The 17466-nt window shown below is 41.7% G+C and overlaps 1 protein-coding gene across 1 annotated transcript; it reads right to left on the reverse strand.

Annotated features, from left to right (window-relative positions):
• Positions 1-821: 821 nt before the first annotated feature.
• On the reverse strand, positions 822-16957 carry LOC138632559 (MAGUK p55 subfamily member 7-like). Its single transcript, XM_069718209.1, has 15 exons — positions 16886-16957; positions 15895-16029; positions 13292-13373; positions 13096-13181; positions 11957-12034; positions 11165-11361; positions 11016-11074; positions 10797-10815; positions 10274-10329; positions 6379-6552; positions 4478-4558; positions 4274-4367; positions 3998-4106; positions 2317-2460; positions 822-1081 (listed from the first exon to the last, which is right to left on the reverse strand). The coding sequence occupies exons 1-15, from the start codon at positions 16955-16957 to the stop codon at positions 857-859; spliced, it is 1611 nt and encodes a 536-aa protein (XP_069574310.1). The 3' UTR covers positions 822-856.
• Positions 16958-17466: the final 509 nt, after the last annotated feature.

Consider the following 17466-nt stretch of genomic DNA (forward strand, 5'->3'; position numbering starts at 1 on the left):
GAATTATATTGAGCAGCATGTGTGAAGAAGAAGAGCGGAGTCTGCATCCGACGAGCAGCTGTGATGCCCAAATATGACTATTTGTTAATGGAGTGTCACTAATGACGAATTATTCTTAATTGTCTTGACATTTATTTGTGTAAAAAAGATCTTCTTGTGATTAATGTGCAGTGGTGAAGTTGATTTTCAGCATATGGTGCTAAAAAAACAACACAAATTTAAGCCCTAAAAATCAGCTACTACAGTGTCTTACAGTTATTGCAATAGATGTGTACGGACCTATAACCTACAATAATAAGAGGGTTTTCACTCTGCTTCATCTGTAGTCTCTGATTGTCATCGTGTTTGTGTCCCTATTTCATATGGCATGTTGTTGGCACGTCGTCTCCCCGACTGCTACTAATAATATTTCTCTGGTGTACATTACAGTTAATTGAAGTGCAGCAGCTGTCAGAATAATTACATGCTGATGTTTGCGACTTGGCAGGGAAGGATTACACTCAGCCACAAGCTCTGGAGAGTTTCCCCCTTTTTTTTTTTTTGTTCTCCTCTTCATCCTGCGAGCTGAAGTTATTTCAGCCAAATGCCAACAGAAAAACTGGCCTGGAGACAGATGGAGAGAGGAAGACAGAGCGAAATGGATTCTGCCTAATCGGATACACACTAAGGAACACTATGGAAAACTTTAGCAATCACAGACCTTGATTACACGTTTGAAAATATTAAAAATATGACAGAAATTCAAGGCTCAAGATGAATTCTAACTCTATATATTACATACAGTTAATGTGTGTATTTTTTGTTTCTTTTTGTCCTGTGACTTAAAATGTTTGACGTCTGAATAAGTGATCGTAGTTCAAATCCAGCCCGTCAAGTGGCCGCAGCTTCTCCGATCTTTTGTCGGGGAGGTCCACCCTGCAGGAACCCACTGGACGTCGGCCTCCTCAATCTTCTCAAGGTCTGCCCTCAGCTCTCGAAAGGTTTCGGCGATATCTCCGTTAACAATCACCTTGTCAAACAGGTGACCGTACTGGCTCTCCATGGTCTCAGCCAAGTCTATCATGTCCTCAAAATCCTCCTCCTGTGGACCAAGAAAGCAAAAATACAGTTCAGTCCCTCCAGGATCTTACAGGTTTTTTTTTTGCATTGTTACGATGAAAAATGTTTGATTTTGCGGCGGATTTTCTCAAAAAGTGTAATAGAATTTGAGTTAACTTTTTGCGGTAAAATTGCAAGTGAAGTTGATTTTTTTTTTTACCTACTGACCTGATAGAGTCATACGTAATGACTTTCTTTGATAAAAAGCATGCTGCATATTACAAATATTTTAGTTCAAATCGGTTATTGTTGTTTTATTGAACTTAGAGAACCATGGGGCTCAAAGTTACAAAAACTTGCTAAATCTGCTGTGTTGTTGTTGGCCATCACACAAAAAAAGAAAGTTGATGGTTTTTCAGGCTTCCTATTCTCTGATTGATAAATACTGTTGATTTGATGCTAACAAATTAGCTAAAGTCTGGCCAGGTGGCAACTAAAACACCTTCCAAGAGGTTATTTTGCAATAATCTGCAAATACTGTAACATAATAGGAAACGGAACCAGAACCATTCAGCTCTACGGACCAAGGCGTAACAACTCGTTACATGCTGAGAGGCCTCTTCACACCAGGCTGTGGCACAAGTTGAAAGCCCGGCACTGAAGTCTTTAAGGGCCGCGGTGCTTGGCACTACCAAAGCCACGCTGCAGCACAGGTGTGTGACCTTGTGGGTTTAACAAGGGCAACCCGGGCGACCGGAGTCGAACGGTGACTGTGAAGCCAGATGGGCATTACCAAGCACCTTTCTGTCCTGCAGCAAACACGTGTACCACCGAACATACGGCCTCTTATTTTGAAGTGAACACAAACCCAGCAGAAGATAAAATGTGAACCGCCACTGACTCAATCATTTTTTCCAAAACATCACACACACACACGAGATGTAACCCTTCGTCCTCAGGGCAAAATGTGCTTACCTACGTTTAAGTTATGAAACAAGAAGCCACCCACCAAGCAGCCTTGTAACTCTCCCTGTCTCTTAAATGTCTCTTAAATGCCACAGGGTCGGCCATGTGTACAGCAAGCCGTGTGCACGAGTAAGGGAGTTTAGTTGTGTGCATGTCTGAGGGGTTACGTGCGAGTATTGAGGCCAAGGTGTTTGACCTCACACCGCCCTGCATGTTACAAGACATGGCATAAGCACCTGACCTCTCACGTGCACCAGGTGGAATGTGTTTTGTGTGTTTATGTTGAAGTTTTGTTTTTTTCTTTCTTCTTACTGAAAAGATCCTGACTGGGTTAGCTTCCTCCTCATTGCAGATGAATTTAGCTCTCCGTCTGGTGAGGCGTAGCTCCTCGATGCGAGGGGGTTTCACAAACACCACGCGTGGTTTGAATTCAGATGTGTACACATGCTTTATTTTCTGTAGTGGCAGAAACAGAGGAGGAGGAGGTTCGATGGAGGCAGGTTAAAAGCTATCTAAACAATGTACACAAGATGTCTGCAAGACTGGGCCACTGGTTCAATCAGTCTTTATCATACTGGAAAAACATAATTATTTCCTGCTCCGATGCATGGTGTAAAGCTACCAGCGTGTGTGGTCATAACTTGTAAGATCTAGTAAATATACGGTTGAGTAAATCTAAATGTTGGAAATGACTCGTGTGTAGAAGACTGATCATTTAAAGAGGATTTTTTTTTTAATTTATTTTTTTTATATCACTTTGGCTATATATACAGCCTGGTTTCACGCAAAGAGTGTAATACACCTGTCCGTCCACTAGAGGGTACTGAGCGTGGTTGGATGGAACAATCACTGGTCTTTCAGCTGGGAGAATGGTGTTTACATGGAGTTCTTTTAAATTTGTTACTTACGCAACACACATTAAATAACATTTGTCACATACATAATGTTACTTATGCACAATTACTCATTTTAACCCAAATCATGATCTTTTCCTCAACCTAACCGCGTGATTTTAGATGCCTAAACCAAAGGCACCTTGGCCTGGCTCTGCTAGACGATTGCTCACAGCTTCAGTTTACGTCTGTGATTACAGTCTGGAAACCCTGTTCACATTACCGCTTGCAAGGCTACTCTGAAGGGCGGACCAATCAGCGACCAGTGGGGTGTGACGAAGTTAAAGTAAAGCATTTTTTTCTGGATGTAGTTACAAGTCGTAGAATTTCAGCCTTTTTACAATGTTTAAAAAGTCTATGGTTTTGGGGCATATGGTGGTCAATGCCGATTGGTTAAAGGGTGCTCCAATAGTTTTGAATTCACCTGAGGTCTACGTAACGTAGGATGCAATGACTGGGAATGATTCCCTATGAATTATGACCAGACCCAATTCTTCACAAAATGAATTTGGGACTCCTGACTAAAGGCACCTTACTTTTCACGCCCAGGCGGGGAAAAACACTGACATGGTATTCTTTAGTGGACTGACAGGTGTATTACACTCTTTGGCGTTATACTGCGTTGGCATCAATGATGTCCAGGCAAATATGTGCACCTGATAAACAGCTTGCAGGAGAAATCCGATTTTAATCATGTCTTTAGTTTACATTTTATGCCCCTTTTCCTCAATGTTGGACTCCCCTCATGTACCAATGCTGACCTGGGGAGTGTAGACAGTTATATGCTTCTTCTGATACATATTGAGTTATCAGCTTAACGCAGGTGGAGGTTCATCTAATCCTCATCAGCACAGATAACAACAAAAAAATTGTGTGATCCTTCATTGACTTCCCAAGATAACTGAACCAAAAACTAAAACTTATTTCAACATCAATTGGTCAAATGATACATTAAAAAAAAAAAAAAAAACGACATATGTTTATTTCTTAAAAAGCAATTGATCAGAATTGAATTTTTTTTGGTGTTTGAATGAAGCACTGATGTCTTAAACCTTTGAAAACATGAATGTAATGATCTTTTATGATGACATAATGCTTACACTGGGGTGTATATCCAGCAGGCACACTTTGCCTTCAGCCATCACACTGTGCACAGAGTCCAGACTTATTCCATAGTAGTGACCTTTATAACTCCCAAATTCTATAAACCTGGAGGCAGAAACAGATGGGAAAATGTGGTAAAAAAAAAAAAAAGAGTAAGGCAGCATAAAATGGTTGTCAGACAACAGTAAGAAAGGTGGACGAGGAATGAGCGAACAAAACATAAGTGAGACTGTTCTTAAGACCAGGGAACACCTGCTTAGACAGTACTGTACCTCTGAGTCAGGATGTGCTCCTCAAACATGTGAACTGATACAAAATGATAATCCACGCCTTCATTTTCCTGCCTTCTCTTCTCTCGTGTGGTGTCTGAAAGAGAGGATGATGGGAAGGAGGCGGTAAAAGAAAACGACAAAAGAACGTTTTAACGTGCGGGAGGTAAAGATGACAGTTATGAAACTCGAATATGTCTGTCTTACACGGTACAGTGACGCCATAGCGGTCGGGGTCGGAGATCAGCAGCCTCCTCTTCAGTTCATTAACGCCAACGCCGCTGGGCCCTCGAGACGGAGATCAAAACACTGTGTTCAGAGTGTGGGTATTCATTCCCAGTATCGCTGCGGACTAATGTTTTCCTCAAAGACAAGCCTGACATCAAATGACACATCTGTCTTTATCATCAGCGAAGGAGAAGGAGGAGAGTGAGAGAAAGTCAGACAGACAGAGCTCTGATTTCATTCAGATTTCACTCTGAGAATGATTCTCCAACCAGCGTCTGTCTGCATTGGTCTATCGAACGTTTAATGCTCTTATACCCTCTGGAAAATACATAGCATCGCATCAAAATGTGACATCTGCAAAGGCACACAGTATCGGTGACATTATAGTGTAGGATGGACAGGATGAGGCACATACACACACACACACACACACACACACACACACACACACACACACACACACACACACACACACACACACACACACACACAGAGTAGCATCTGGGATTTTCTTCTGGTGCAGGTTTCTGCAGCCCCAGATTGCATCAGACTCTAATGGAGCGCTGTCTGAAAGTAGGATTCCTGACATACCTGCCTTTTCCATCACTGCGTCGCATGAGCTCGATACATTACAAAATATCAGGTTTATGGACTCTCCACTCTTACACTGCTGATGTGTTCCACAGCTGCGCCACAGAACTGGAGAAGAGCATCATCAGCCTCTGTGGAGACTTTCTTCTGACCTTTTTCTTTTTTCTTTAGAGAGTTACACGATCTGTAGGGCTTAAAGCGACTGGCAGCCACTTTCACCAACTTTCCTGGGGCATAACGCTCTATTGTTTCATTCAAACAGAAAGGTTATATCTCCAACCTGGTCAAACATTATCCAGCTGGTCCTGGTTTAGTGATCCAGGTTTTGTTTTTCCTGTCCATAACTTCCATTGCCAATAAGCTATATATTCTTAATGATGACCTCCGGTCAATGAAGAGCCTTCGCAGCAGACAGTAAAACGTAAGCCAGAGTCGGGGTACGCTCCAACTCAATTAAAGAGGGCCAAATCTAAATCCAAGCTGTCTTAACTGTTCCAGTTTGATGATGGAGCACTTGGCTGACATTATGAGGGATCTTATTCACAAAACCAATGCACAATACATTCATTTATCTCTTCTCTATCTGCTTTAGTTTTTTTCACCTCTTCAGTTCTTTGGGTTTCTCGCCTCTCCGCCTTTAACTCTCAATTTGCTTTCCCTCCTCTTCCTTCTTGCCTCCCCTCTATTTCCCTCAGTCACACATGACCTGTCGCAATCTAAAATTAAAAAGACCTTCAGTTGGGGCTCGATGTAAAATTCCCCGGGGAGAGATAGAGCTCAAAAAATACATAGAGCAGACTTGGAGGATTGGCAGAGAAGTGGATCTGGGGTGGGCTGCTGGGTAACATAAGAGAACACAATATATTCTGACCGGGAGCTTTCTGACAGTGTTTACGTGGTTCTGATGGGAAAGGATTGTTCTTTGCACTCAAGAGTGGGAACATAAATCTTCATCAATGCATTACTTTTTCTTTTGATCAACAACAGCTTCGATAATGCTGCCTCTCAACTAAATGGGATCACGGTATTGCAAATTTCTGTGTAGGCAAAAAATAAAAAGCAGCGGGATGATATTAACCAGAAATCAAGTAACCACAGCACCACAATGCAGTGAATATTACCACATTACTACCCTGCCATAAGCGCTACAACAATATTATATACTTGTATGCAGACAGTACTTCACACTACTTTGTTATTTATTAACACACAACCACTTTTTCAAGTTTTTTTTTCTCATTCTTTTCCGCCTGTTTCCTTATGTCGCTTTATTCTTAGCTCATACATACCAACCAGGACGACCAGACGGTGTCGGTCCTGTGGGTCTCTGTGGTAGGGCATCACCTCGGTGTAGGTAGGTGGACGGATGGAGCCGTGCACTCCGGCGCTCCACCTCCTGAACCGGGCAGCTTCTCTGGCCCAGCTGCTCTTTCTGCCAAGTCGGAAACTCTGTCTTAAACCAGCTGGGAAAAAGACAGAGGGGCCTTTGACGTGCCAGTCGTGCCACTGAAAACACAGCATGATGATATTTATGCATTTATTGGACCGCTGGAAGGTAGTGCAACACAGCATCTGGTATGTAGAGTTATGAATATGGTGAATGTGATAGCAAAACAATCTTCCTCTAATTTATTCAAGCAGATACAGAGCATCTCGCAAATGGAAGAGTATCATTCACTCTCCTCTTTTCTCTACTCTTAGTCGCCATCAATTCTCGAGGGAAATGTCTGCTAAACGTAGCTGCTAAATGCTCCGCTCAGTTCCCCCTCTAGTAGCTAATTTTGTCTGTCTGCAATTTGATGTTGGACCGGCAGCACACTGAGGGATTTTACAGCTTTTTGGCTGATGCTCTTTGTAGGCTCATGAGAGCGGTGAGCCTGGAGAAAAACAGTAAAGCTGTGATTTGTAAAACCAAAACAAAGAGCGTAAAAGGGATAAAATGTTTTATTTTAGAGCTACTTGGAATTTTTCTGCTAAAACACTCTGGGGTCATCACCCCAAGGGTCCCATTTTACACTATACGTGGTCATTTAATCCATCGTTAATGTAGAAATACTGATTCGTGGAGCTTAAAGAAGCCATATTCATGTTGTTCAAACTAAGCTGGGCAGACAGAAAGTAAAGGAATTTTTCCCTGCACGAATCCTAAAAGCAGGCAATACTTTTTTCCCTTTTTCAAGCTGTAGTTGGGCTATTTTAAGTTAATCTTACTTTATTTTGAACACATTTTTTGAGAATTGGCTTGTATTCACACATTAATAAGTACCACAGGTGTGTAGAGCCTGATTTGTTAAAGTCTTAATCTACTTGCATGATTCAACCATCCATTTATCGTTGGTCAGTTGGTGCACCACTTGTACATCACTTGATTAAATGGGAAAACCAGTAGATCTCGTTTTAACAGTGACAGAAGGGAGAGCTACAGATGGAATTTGAGGCAGATGACAAGAGTGCACCAACAAACCATCAACGCCGCCTCCCAAACTTCGGTGTCAAGCATTATCCTGGACAGCACACGTCTCCATCAGGAGACAACAACTCAGTCGGTCACGCATCGCTGGCATCCTGTCTGACATCCAGCTTCTGCCATGCGACTGTGGTCTGGCCTGGCTTGGCAGGATCACTTTTTTTCATGATGTTAACTGCTGCTAAGTGATGGTGCCAGGCTTTCTTTGACGTCAGCCATAATTTCACTTTGTAAGCACATCTATCCATTTCCTCTCTGGGCTTCACTCTGAGAAACACGCCACTGTGGAGTAGAGATTTCTAACTTTTGTTGACATAGGATTCAAACTGATGAGATCACTCAGTGAAATGTGAAGGTTATACAGCAAAAGAGAAATCTTATTTCCCAGAATCAAATAAGGTCGAGAGGAAACCATCTTGTAGCTGTCACTCTTAAGTAATTCTGGCAGTGAACATCTCATCTGTGACTGAAAATGCTCTCAGCCGTACATTTTTTGGAAACAATACAAGATATTTCTGCTTTACTGGGCAGTATGAAGTAAGAGTGACTGGAGAGATATGACAGTGAAGGCTAACACACAAACTGTCATGAGCTGGACCAACCATTCTCACTCCAATGGTTACAGAAACTGCCATTTTGTCAACGCCAGCTGGTGTCTGAGGAGCTGTTTGACGTGGAGTCAGTAAGGTTTAAGTAGCAAAAACTAGTTAAGGTTTAAGCAAATGTATCCATCCATTCATTGTCTATCCTAAACAGGGTCATGGTGGGGCTAGCGCCAAGCTATAAGGAGGACGCTGTTGGTTATAATGTAGCTCGTACAGTGCTAATGTTAGCTATAATACTATATGTAGAGCAGGACTGAAAATAAAATATTTCACTGGTCATTTGCTCACCTGCAGACTCAGTGAAGTAAAGTAGATGTCCACGTTGGACACCTCTGGACACTGAGTGGGGTTCTACCTCTGTCTTGATTCATGGCAAGGGTCACTTGTTTTCCCCTAAAAGGCGGCGGGGTCGTGATGGAAGCCAAAGTTCCCAGACGTGCTGGACGGATCTATCATCAATCTAACTTCTTATACAGCATGATTCTCCACTACAACACAAATGAAAGTATTGCCCGTAGTATCAAACTAATCATTTAAAGAACTGACAAAAACAAAATAACACCAGCGAAGGACAAGCCTGTTCTTCCTTTTTTTTTTTTTTTTACCAGCTTTCTATGTGTATCTATTGACTGTATATAAAAGTAGACAAAGCTTCCGGGTCTGAAAAATGAGGCTAATGTTCTTCTCTTGTATCTCTATGCTGTCCTTTTCTCTCTCTGCTCTCCTCTCACCCCAACCGGTCGAGGCAGATGGCTCCGACCACCTCTGAGCCTGGTTCTGTCGGAGGTTTCTTCCTGTTCAGAGGGAGTTTTTCCTTCCCTCTGTTGGAGCTTTTTCTCCCTTAAAGAGGAGATTTTTTTTTCCCCTCCTAGTTTATGTGGGAATTGTTGAATTGTTGGGTTTCTATGTATAATGTTGTAAAGTTCTTCTGTAAAGAGTTTAATGTGTTAAGTGCCATGAAATAACCTCTGTTGTAATTTGGCGCTATATAAATAAAATTGAATTGAATTGAATTAATGCGTAAGCGCCTTAAACTGTAATGTCACCGAGTGCAGCTAGAGATTCCATAGACTCCCATTTAACTTGTCTCATAACATTTTCAGTCAATAAAATTTCTTCATGAGTTATCTCGTTTTGCTAAATCACTACTTCTTATCTATTTTCTGGTCCATCTGAAAATAATCCTGTCATTAATTAGAAAATAAGCCTCAAAAAGGCGGGTTTTTGGGTCTGTTTGATTGACAGGTATGTGGTGCAGTCAGGTTGTGGCTATCAGTGGGCGGGCACGTAGTGTCACCGGGTTTCTAATCAGATCGATTCTGACCCCCTGCTCGCTCCCCCCCAGCTGGTCCAAACATGGTCGCTATCCATTTCCAACTATCCATTTCCAAACCACTCGGGATTAGCAAAATGGTGCCGGCCAAAATCTGAACTCGAGGCTTCAGCGCGCCGGATCACAAACCAATGGGTGACGTCACTGCTGGTTGCTGCTTGGTATCTACAAATAAAACCCCACCACGTCGATTCTCTTTTACTTTATACGCAGTCCTTTCATTGTGCAGCATCAATAAGGGTTTCAGTGCCAGACAAGGAGGAAACTCAGAGTCTGAACCATGTCCTCAGGTGGAACCTGGCCCGAGATAAAATGAAATGCAGATTATTAAATGCACATGACTCTCAGAACTGATAGACTGCAACATCTGTAATTACCTTGCCTTGTAGCCTTTTTACAATCAGCCACAAGTACACGCCCCCACATGAACATCCTGCACTGCTCGCATGCACACACGCAAGTACACACACGGCACATCATCTCCAATCCACCAGATCAAGACAAATGGGATAAATGGGACGGCTAAAACCACGTTTGCTGTTCTAGTCCTCCCCACTAAATCTCTAAACCACAGAACTACATCATCATACAAACTGTTTTTTTTTACTGTAAATACAACCAAGGTCTCCTTTTCTTGCTGTTTTTTCTCCATCAATGTTTTTATACCGATTGTTGTGCGCTGTCATGTTCAATTGCTCTGAGTTGTATGAGCTTGTATCTCACCGCTCCCTTTCCCAGTGTCAGTGTAGATTCTGAGCGCGACAAGTGAAACATCTCACCAATGTGGATCCCGGTTATAGCTCCGTAGTCTACATCCTCCGTGCCTGGAAAAACAGGAAGAGAGTGGAGGAAAGAGTGAGGAAATCATGGATGGAAACCAGCAGGGGATGACATGTGTTGTTCTCAAATTTCATACTCAAAGTATTAGCATATGTCCTGACCCACGTGTCCTAATATTTTACTTTAAAACTAATAATAGTTTCATTTAGAAATGATATCCACAATTTAGAAGCATTAATAACTACCTTACTTTTTTTTTTTAATTGATTGCAATGAGAAATTAAAGCACATTGTGGAAGGCCAGTGCAAATATTAGATACTTAAAAACCAACTGGATTCACAGACTCCTCTCAATTTGGAAATATGACGCAGTGAACATTACACGACTATTATCTTTGGACAATTCAACTCCATAAAGGTTTTAAAACCCCAAACCGAAACTTAAAATATACACCTGCATTATATCATGGCAATTACACTGTAGACGAGTTTTTTTTTTTTTTTTAAAGCAAATGCAAACTGACAGTACCTTCCCTCGCATCTGTGGAGCATGTGAGGAAAAACACGAAACGTTAGTAAAAGAGGAGGGCGGCCGAGCTCACCCTTGACCTTGACCTTTACCGTAACCTTCATACGCGCCCTATCACCTCTCTGCCCACCACTAAAGGTCTAATATATTTACTGGAAAATGTTTTATGCTTTTCAGGTGTGGTAAGTTTATAGACAACGCTGGCTCATCACCTGCTGGTTTGACTCGGCGAGGCCGGAACAGAGCTTTGGGTCGTTGTAGTGCAACTCTTCTGTTGAAAGCCACATAAAGGAAGGCAGAATCAAATCAGTAAACATGTTTTGTGGTTAAAGTGAGCACCTTGAAAGCGCAAAAAGGCCACCTTTCGTGCAGCTGCTGCGAGGGGATGAGCCCGGCTCGACTGCTGCCATCCCCGAGGTGACATGCCTGCCACCAGGTGTTGTCTTCCGCGTTGACTATCTGGAGGACGTCACCCCTTTTAAAGGCCGCCGCAGCATCCTTGCATGGGACGGTGGGATCCTCATTGGGATCATAGTCAAACAGAGCCCGCACAAACAGCTGAGGAAAGAAACCAATCATAATTTTTAGCCTTCAAAGTGATGACAACATAATGGAAAATACAAAATTTTTGCACTGCAGCTTCACAAACTTCAGTATCCTGGCAACGGACACATTTTTGTCTGTTTTTTCTTCACATATGTTGGTGTCGTTTTTGAGAAACGACCACAATCACTGAAAATAATTTGTCTTAATCCGTTGCAAATGCTCAGTGCTCTAACAATTTCCAGCTTGGACAGCCACTCCATGTATGTGGCGGCAGCCTATAATTCTTTCTAAACAAAAGATTGCGCAGCTTGAAATTTTCCACATCAGGTGTACAGTACAGATGCGTGTTCATGTTACGTTGATTTGATGCAGTTCAAGTTCTTAAATGACAAAAAGCGGTAAACTGTAATGAAGTTAGTCGGTGTCTTTTCCTTGACTTGAGAATTGAACTGCGGCAGACAGCACTGTGGCAAAAACACAAAATATAACCAAACACACAAGATATCACTGATTTAATCTCTTTGTCTCTCCGTGCAATCACATTGCATGCTAACGTCAAAAAAGCACAAAGCATGCAAACACATGTGACAGTTAATATTTACCGTACCTTTTTCTGATTTGATGACATTTCCTCCTTGGAGAATGCAGGAATAATTTTGAATTTAATTTCACCATGAGAACGAGCCTGCACAGAAACAGACATTAAAGAAACAGTTTGATGTTTTGGCAAATATATTTAATTGCAATCTCATGGGGAGTTGAGAGATGAGAAGGTTGATACAATTTCCATTTCATTACATAGTCAGACCATTCTCCAGCACATTGTGCCAGCGCTGGAGAATGGTCTGCCTGCACCCATATAACATTCTGCTACAGGCTTTAAACCAATCACAATCTTCTTGACTGGCTTTCAGTCCAGGATGCAACAAGGGCGCCCGTGCGAAATAGTGTTAGGTGCGAACCGTCGTGACGTCACCCATTGGCTTGGTTTGGCCGTCACCACCACCACATTTGGACGAGCTGGGGAGTAGCAAGTAACTAAATCCATTTTTATCTACAATCAATAGGTTGAACATTTTTTAGTAAAACATTTGCACACACAAGCCGTGGCCTTAAATGACTAAAACCCTGCAAAAGACTGGAAAAAAAACAGAGCAGGCCTGCGTTATTGGATGATTCAAATCCTTGCCAAAAATTGCCTTTTTTAGAGTGTAGGTTGCAAGCTCAGAGGTTGTTGTTGTTGTTGTTGTTTTCCATTGCAACAGGGAGTGTGAAACAGCAACACACAGGTAGCAGAAGAGGATGTTGACTGAAATAGTCGGCCAACTAGTAGCAGCAAATCCCATGAAAAGAATCAAAACCAACCACTAACTGATTCCAGGTTGTTCATCTTTTAATTGTGTTTTATCATTATTCTTTTGTTGTGTGCGTGTTGTTTGTGTGTGCAGACGTCACTGAGAGATCCGCACAAGAATCCGCACACCTGTTCCAACATACTTGAATCCTTAATCATCTCTGTGCCACAGACATGGTAGAGAATTTGAAAGATGGCTGAAACGGATTGATGCGTTGTTGGTTTTAGTCTTTTGTTTGATTTGTTGACAATCTAATATGCAAAGCATCAAAGTTTATCCTTTGAGAAGAGGACAGAAAATGTTTAGAACAAGAAGAGAGAAGGAAACAGAAACAGACAAGAAGGAGACACTGAAACAAATTGTGTGGCTGAACAGCAGAAGTGAGACTAACCAGGAGGGAAAGGATTTCCTTTGGCTTCGTGTGCTCCAGTGAGACTCCATTCACCTCCTTCAGCTCATCTCCTTCATGGATCAGGCCTTCAAAACGTTGGAAATACATATGGAAATCTGTACTACGTGCTGTTCTTTGTAACATTTACTTGCACCTTCACAATGGCACAACAACTATTGAGAGTTTATCAGCTCACCGCTTTTATCAGCTGCACCTCCTCTCATGATCCTCGCCACAACAATAGCTCCCGTGGATTGATCTCTCTTAATTGTTGCCCCCTTGAGGATGGTGATTAGTGAATGAATGGACAAACACAAGCAGATGCAGAGAGGCAAAGAGGTCAAACAATGGAGAGTAAAAATAACATGTTGATCTTATTACGGCCCAGACAAGCTTCTTATTTAGAGGCATTCCATTTCCAGTGAGAGCTTTTTCTATCAAGACGGGACCATTTAGCCGGCTGTCTTCATGTAACACACGAAGCGCTGGAAAAGGTTATCCAAATCAGCATTATTTTCAACAGATGTTATTGATGTGGAGCAAATCGCAATGGAAAGAGCATCATATGCAGTCGACTACAATCAGCTCATGCTCGGGTGTAACCCCTGTTGTCTGGAAAACGGGAACATGCTGGATCGATCAAAGAGACCATGTCAGAAAAAGGTCAGTCCCCTTCCAATCTCGTTTTGGGATCGATACAAAAGTATGCTCTCCATTATTGGTCCAAAGTGCCTTTTGGAAGCTCAACCATTTACATACAATACCATAAATGCACAAAAAAATGTTCATCATTAAATAAATTATTCTCATTTTTACCCTGAAATCATATTTTTCTTTAAAAGGATTAAACCCATCTCTGCCACGAGGGTTATGTTTCTGGCACTGCTTGTTTGTTTGTTACTTCACAGGTTATCTCAAAATCCTGTCAACAGATTTCACAGAAATTTGTTGGAAAAGCCACAGGTTCAAAAACAGATGTTTTTGATGTGTATCCAGGAATTTATTTTAAAGAATTTTAACTTTGCGTTTGAGGGCATTTTTTAATATATGTTATTTTCTAATAAACTACTGGGCCTACTTGAATGGAAAAAAAGTCTGGCACGTGTACCCCATTTCTATCCATCACTGTATTTTATAGATCTTGATCCAGATGCAAATAAAATAAATCGGATTTTATTTTTTTTAATCATTAAAATAGCAAATTTTTAGGATTTGCGGCTTTGGCGTAGGTCTTTGTAGACTCACTGGTTTTCTGTCCAGTTTCACTTGATCCAGGAAATATCCAGAAATAATCGACGAGGGCTTGGAACAAGGTGGAATACGGCAGATGAATCCGGTAGCATCAAGAAAATGAACTATGATTAAAGTCCTTGAAACTAGTTGATCTACATCAGAAACAGACAAGAAATTATCCCAATCCCTTTAAATGTGCAGAGCGGCTTTAAAGACTCCATTATAAGGCAGATTTTTGCAGTGCGTACACTGTAGATACACATGCTTACACGCCACACACACACACACACACACACACACACACACACACACACACACACACACACACACACACATGCATGCAACAATGCTGAAAGAATGTAGTGCGTCACAGTAGATATATGGCAACAAAGACGTGGAAGAATTGACTCTGGAAATTCCTGGTTGAAGAAAGGAGCTGCAGCCCAGAAGCAAAGGTGATCCAGGCTGATGCAAGAACCTTCGCTTGGGTTTCCTCTCATGTTTTCTGTCAAAGGCTTTCGTATTGCTACACATTGGCATACAAGGATTTAGTGGTCACGCCGCTCGACAACATGACATAAATTCAGTCCCCAGAGTAAAAGTTCAGTCTCTTGGCTATGTTTACTGCTTTGAATTGACTTAATATGCCAGTTACTGTGGCCCGACAAATTGGACATTTTTAAGCACATACAGTCAGTTACCCTGTTGCATGGTTGTCGTAAACTAAAAGCATTTGTATTTGCTTTCAGCGAATTACATGAGTAGATCAGACAAGAAACAGGCTGACATGCAGTTCAGTTGTACTTTGTATTTTGGAGGGAAGTAAGTTGTTTTTCCAGTCAGGACAAACTAAGGTGTACGTTAAGACAATGGAAGTGATAGAAGATATACTTTGTTTAGGGATTAATACAGTGTTAGTCGTTACGAATCTGTTGACAGTGTTTAAAGAAATAATTTGATGTTTTATTAAATTTGCTGATTTACTTTCCTGCTGAGAGTTAAATGAGAAAATTAACGTAACTCTACTGTTTAGTTGTGTACAACCTTATTCCTCGACAAAGCATATTATACACCTGTCAGTCCTTTAGAGGATACTGGGTCATGTCAGGTTTTACTTCAAATGAGGTTGGGGATGTTTGGATGGAATGGAAACAGGACCAAGGTGACAGAAAACAGACCTGGATCTCTTTTAAGTAACTAGTTACTCACATAATGTAACATATTTTACATACATAACGTACATTAACTAACTTACAAGACGTACATAATGTTACTCTCGTAAAATTACTTATTCTAAACCAAAGCAGGTAGTTTTGGTGCCTAACCATAACCATAAATATGTCACATTTAACCCAAACCATGATATTTTCTGGAACTTAACCACCTAGTTTTTGGTGCCTAAACCTAAGGCGCATTACTTTTCACACTCATGAAAATGACACGGTATTATCTAGTGGACTGACGGGTATATTACACGCTTTGGCATGATAGTTGAGCAGTTACGATGATAGTTACAGTTGACCCGTAAAGCTCAATTTTAACTTGACCTTTGGAAATTATACTGACCAGGGGCTCTTTGGTTTTGACCAAACTGACAATTTTGACCGAATCCTCCTCCTCATCCAGTACGTCATCGGGTATGGGTGGCAGAACGGGCTCAAAGTCTCTCTGAGCTACAGCGTCATGGACAAACAGGAGGCTCTGAAAAGGAAATGCAGTGAAAATGATGATCTGCATTCAGTTATGTCACCTTTAATTCTTAGTTCGTAAACTGGGCTGAGTATCCTCAAATTAATCTGACATCGCACAGAAAAAATTACTTTTCGGAAAATGTCACAGGTCTGCATGTATAATGGAAATAGACGTGTTGGCTGTCAAGCTGCTGTCAGATTCGGCACTTTGAACAAATTCCAGTGTAATCACTGCAACTCTATTGATTTAAGGGTCACCATTATAGGTGGAGAACTGCAGAAGACCTGCAGCCAACAGTTTCACCAGTGCAAGTACGATTTTTAAAACCAACTGCAGGATGAAGATGACTTAATGGAAGTTTAAAAATGGAAGAGACTGATACAAAAATTTAACCCATCCCTGGTTATTAATCGAGGGTGGCTTTATAGTAAAAGGCTGTGCAAAAATTCCAACAAGTTCGGCTGGCCTTCTTGCACTCAATACATTGCTGAATCCAAAGGCTCTTCTTGGTCACAAACCTTCGACGCTAGCGTCCCGAATTCGATTTAGTTTGGAAGGTACTGCCAGTCTGCGGGCCACCTGAAAGCAACCCCCCACGTCACTAACACTACCTCTGCCTGCAGTCCCCTGCTTCAGCTCAAGCAGCAATCATGTCTTAGGAAAAGACTCCCTTCCCAGTGGAGGGCTGTGAATTGATCTATGACTCACTATCAATTCTCAGACGGCTCATTTAAGTTCATTACACTGTTAACATTGGCAGTGTGAAAACCCCAGTTTTGTTTGCCGAAAAACAATATTCAGGATAAACGTTAATCTCTCACTGAGTACACTTTCCACAAAAAAAAAGGAGAAAGAGAAAATTTACTGTAATAAAAATGAATGAGAAGAGCGGGAAACATCTGCTCATCAACTTAATTTTAACAATCAGCCAATCCATCTGTCAGTTAGTCTACTTGTTATCCCCGCGTCCATCAACAGCTCCTCTGCTCACAAGCTGCCAGCGCGTGAGCAATGTGTCTCTGGCCACTTTCAGAGACAAGTTTTCAAAAAAACAAACATTCATTTACAGGATATTTTACCCAGTGTCTCTCATAAGTATGTGTGAGCTCCTGCACTGTGGCCAAGAACAAACAGGTCATTAGGACTGTTCAAACAAACCTGTTAGTGGCTGGCTTCGTCTCCTCATTAAGAAAAGCAACGACTTCTGCGGTTCACTGGAAAACCATATGCTGTATGTATGTGTGGGTGTGTAGGTGTGTGGGTGGGTGTGGGTGTGTGTGTGTGTGTGTGTGTGTGTGTGTGTGTGTGTGTGTGTGTGTGTGTGTGTGTGTGTGCATCTGAAAAAACGACCGTCAGCAGATCTGAAATAAGGAAACATGCTTTTGAGTAGTGTGGGCCTCTATGAGTGCACACTAATAAACATAACTCGGGAGTAGATTAGCTTCA

Source organism: Brachyistius frenatus, unplaced genomic scaffold (assembly GCF_029030835.1).
Source record: "Brachyistius frenatus isolate BFR_SWC_R1_liver_20210118 unplaced genomic scaffold, ASM2903083v1 Contig_188, whole genome shotgun sequence".
Classification (NCBI taxonomy): Eukaryota; Metazoa; Chordata; class Actinopteri; family Embiotocidae; genus Brachyistius; species Brachyistius frenatus.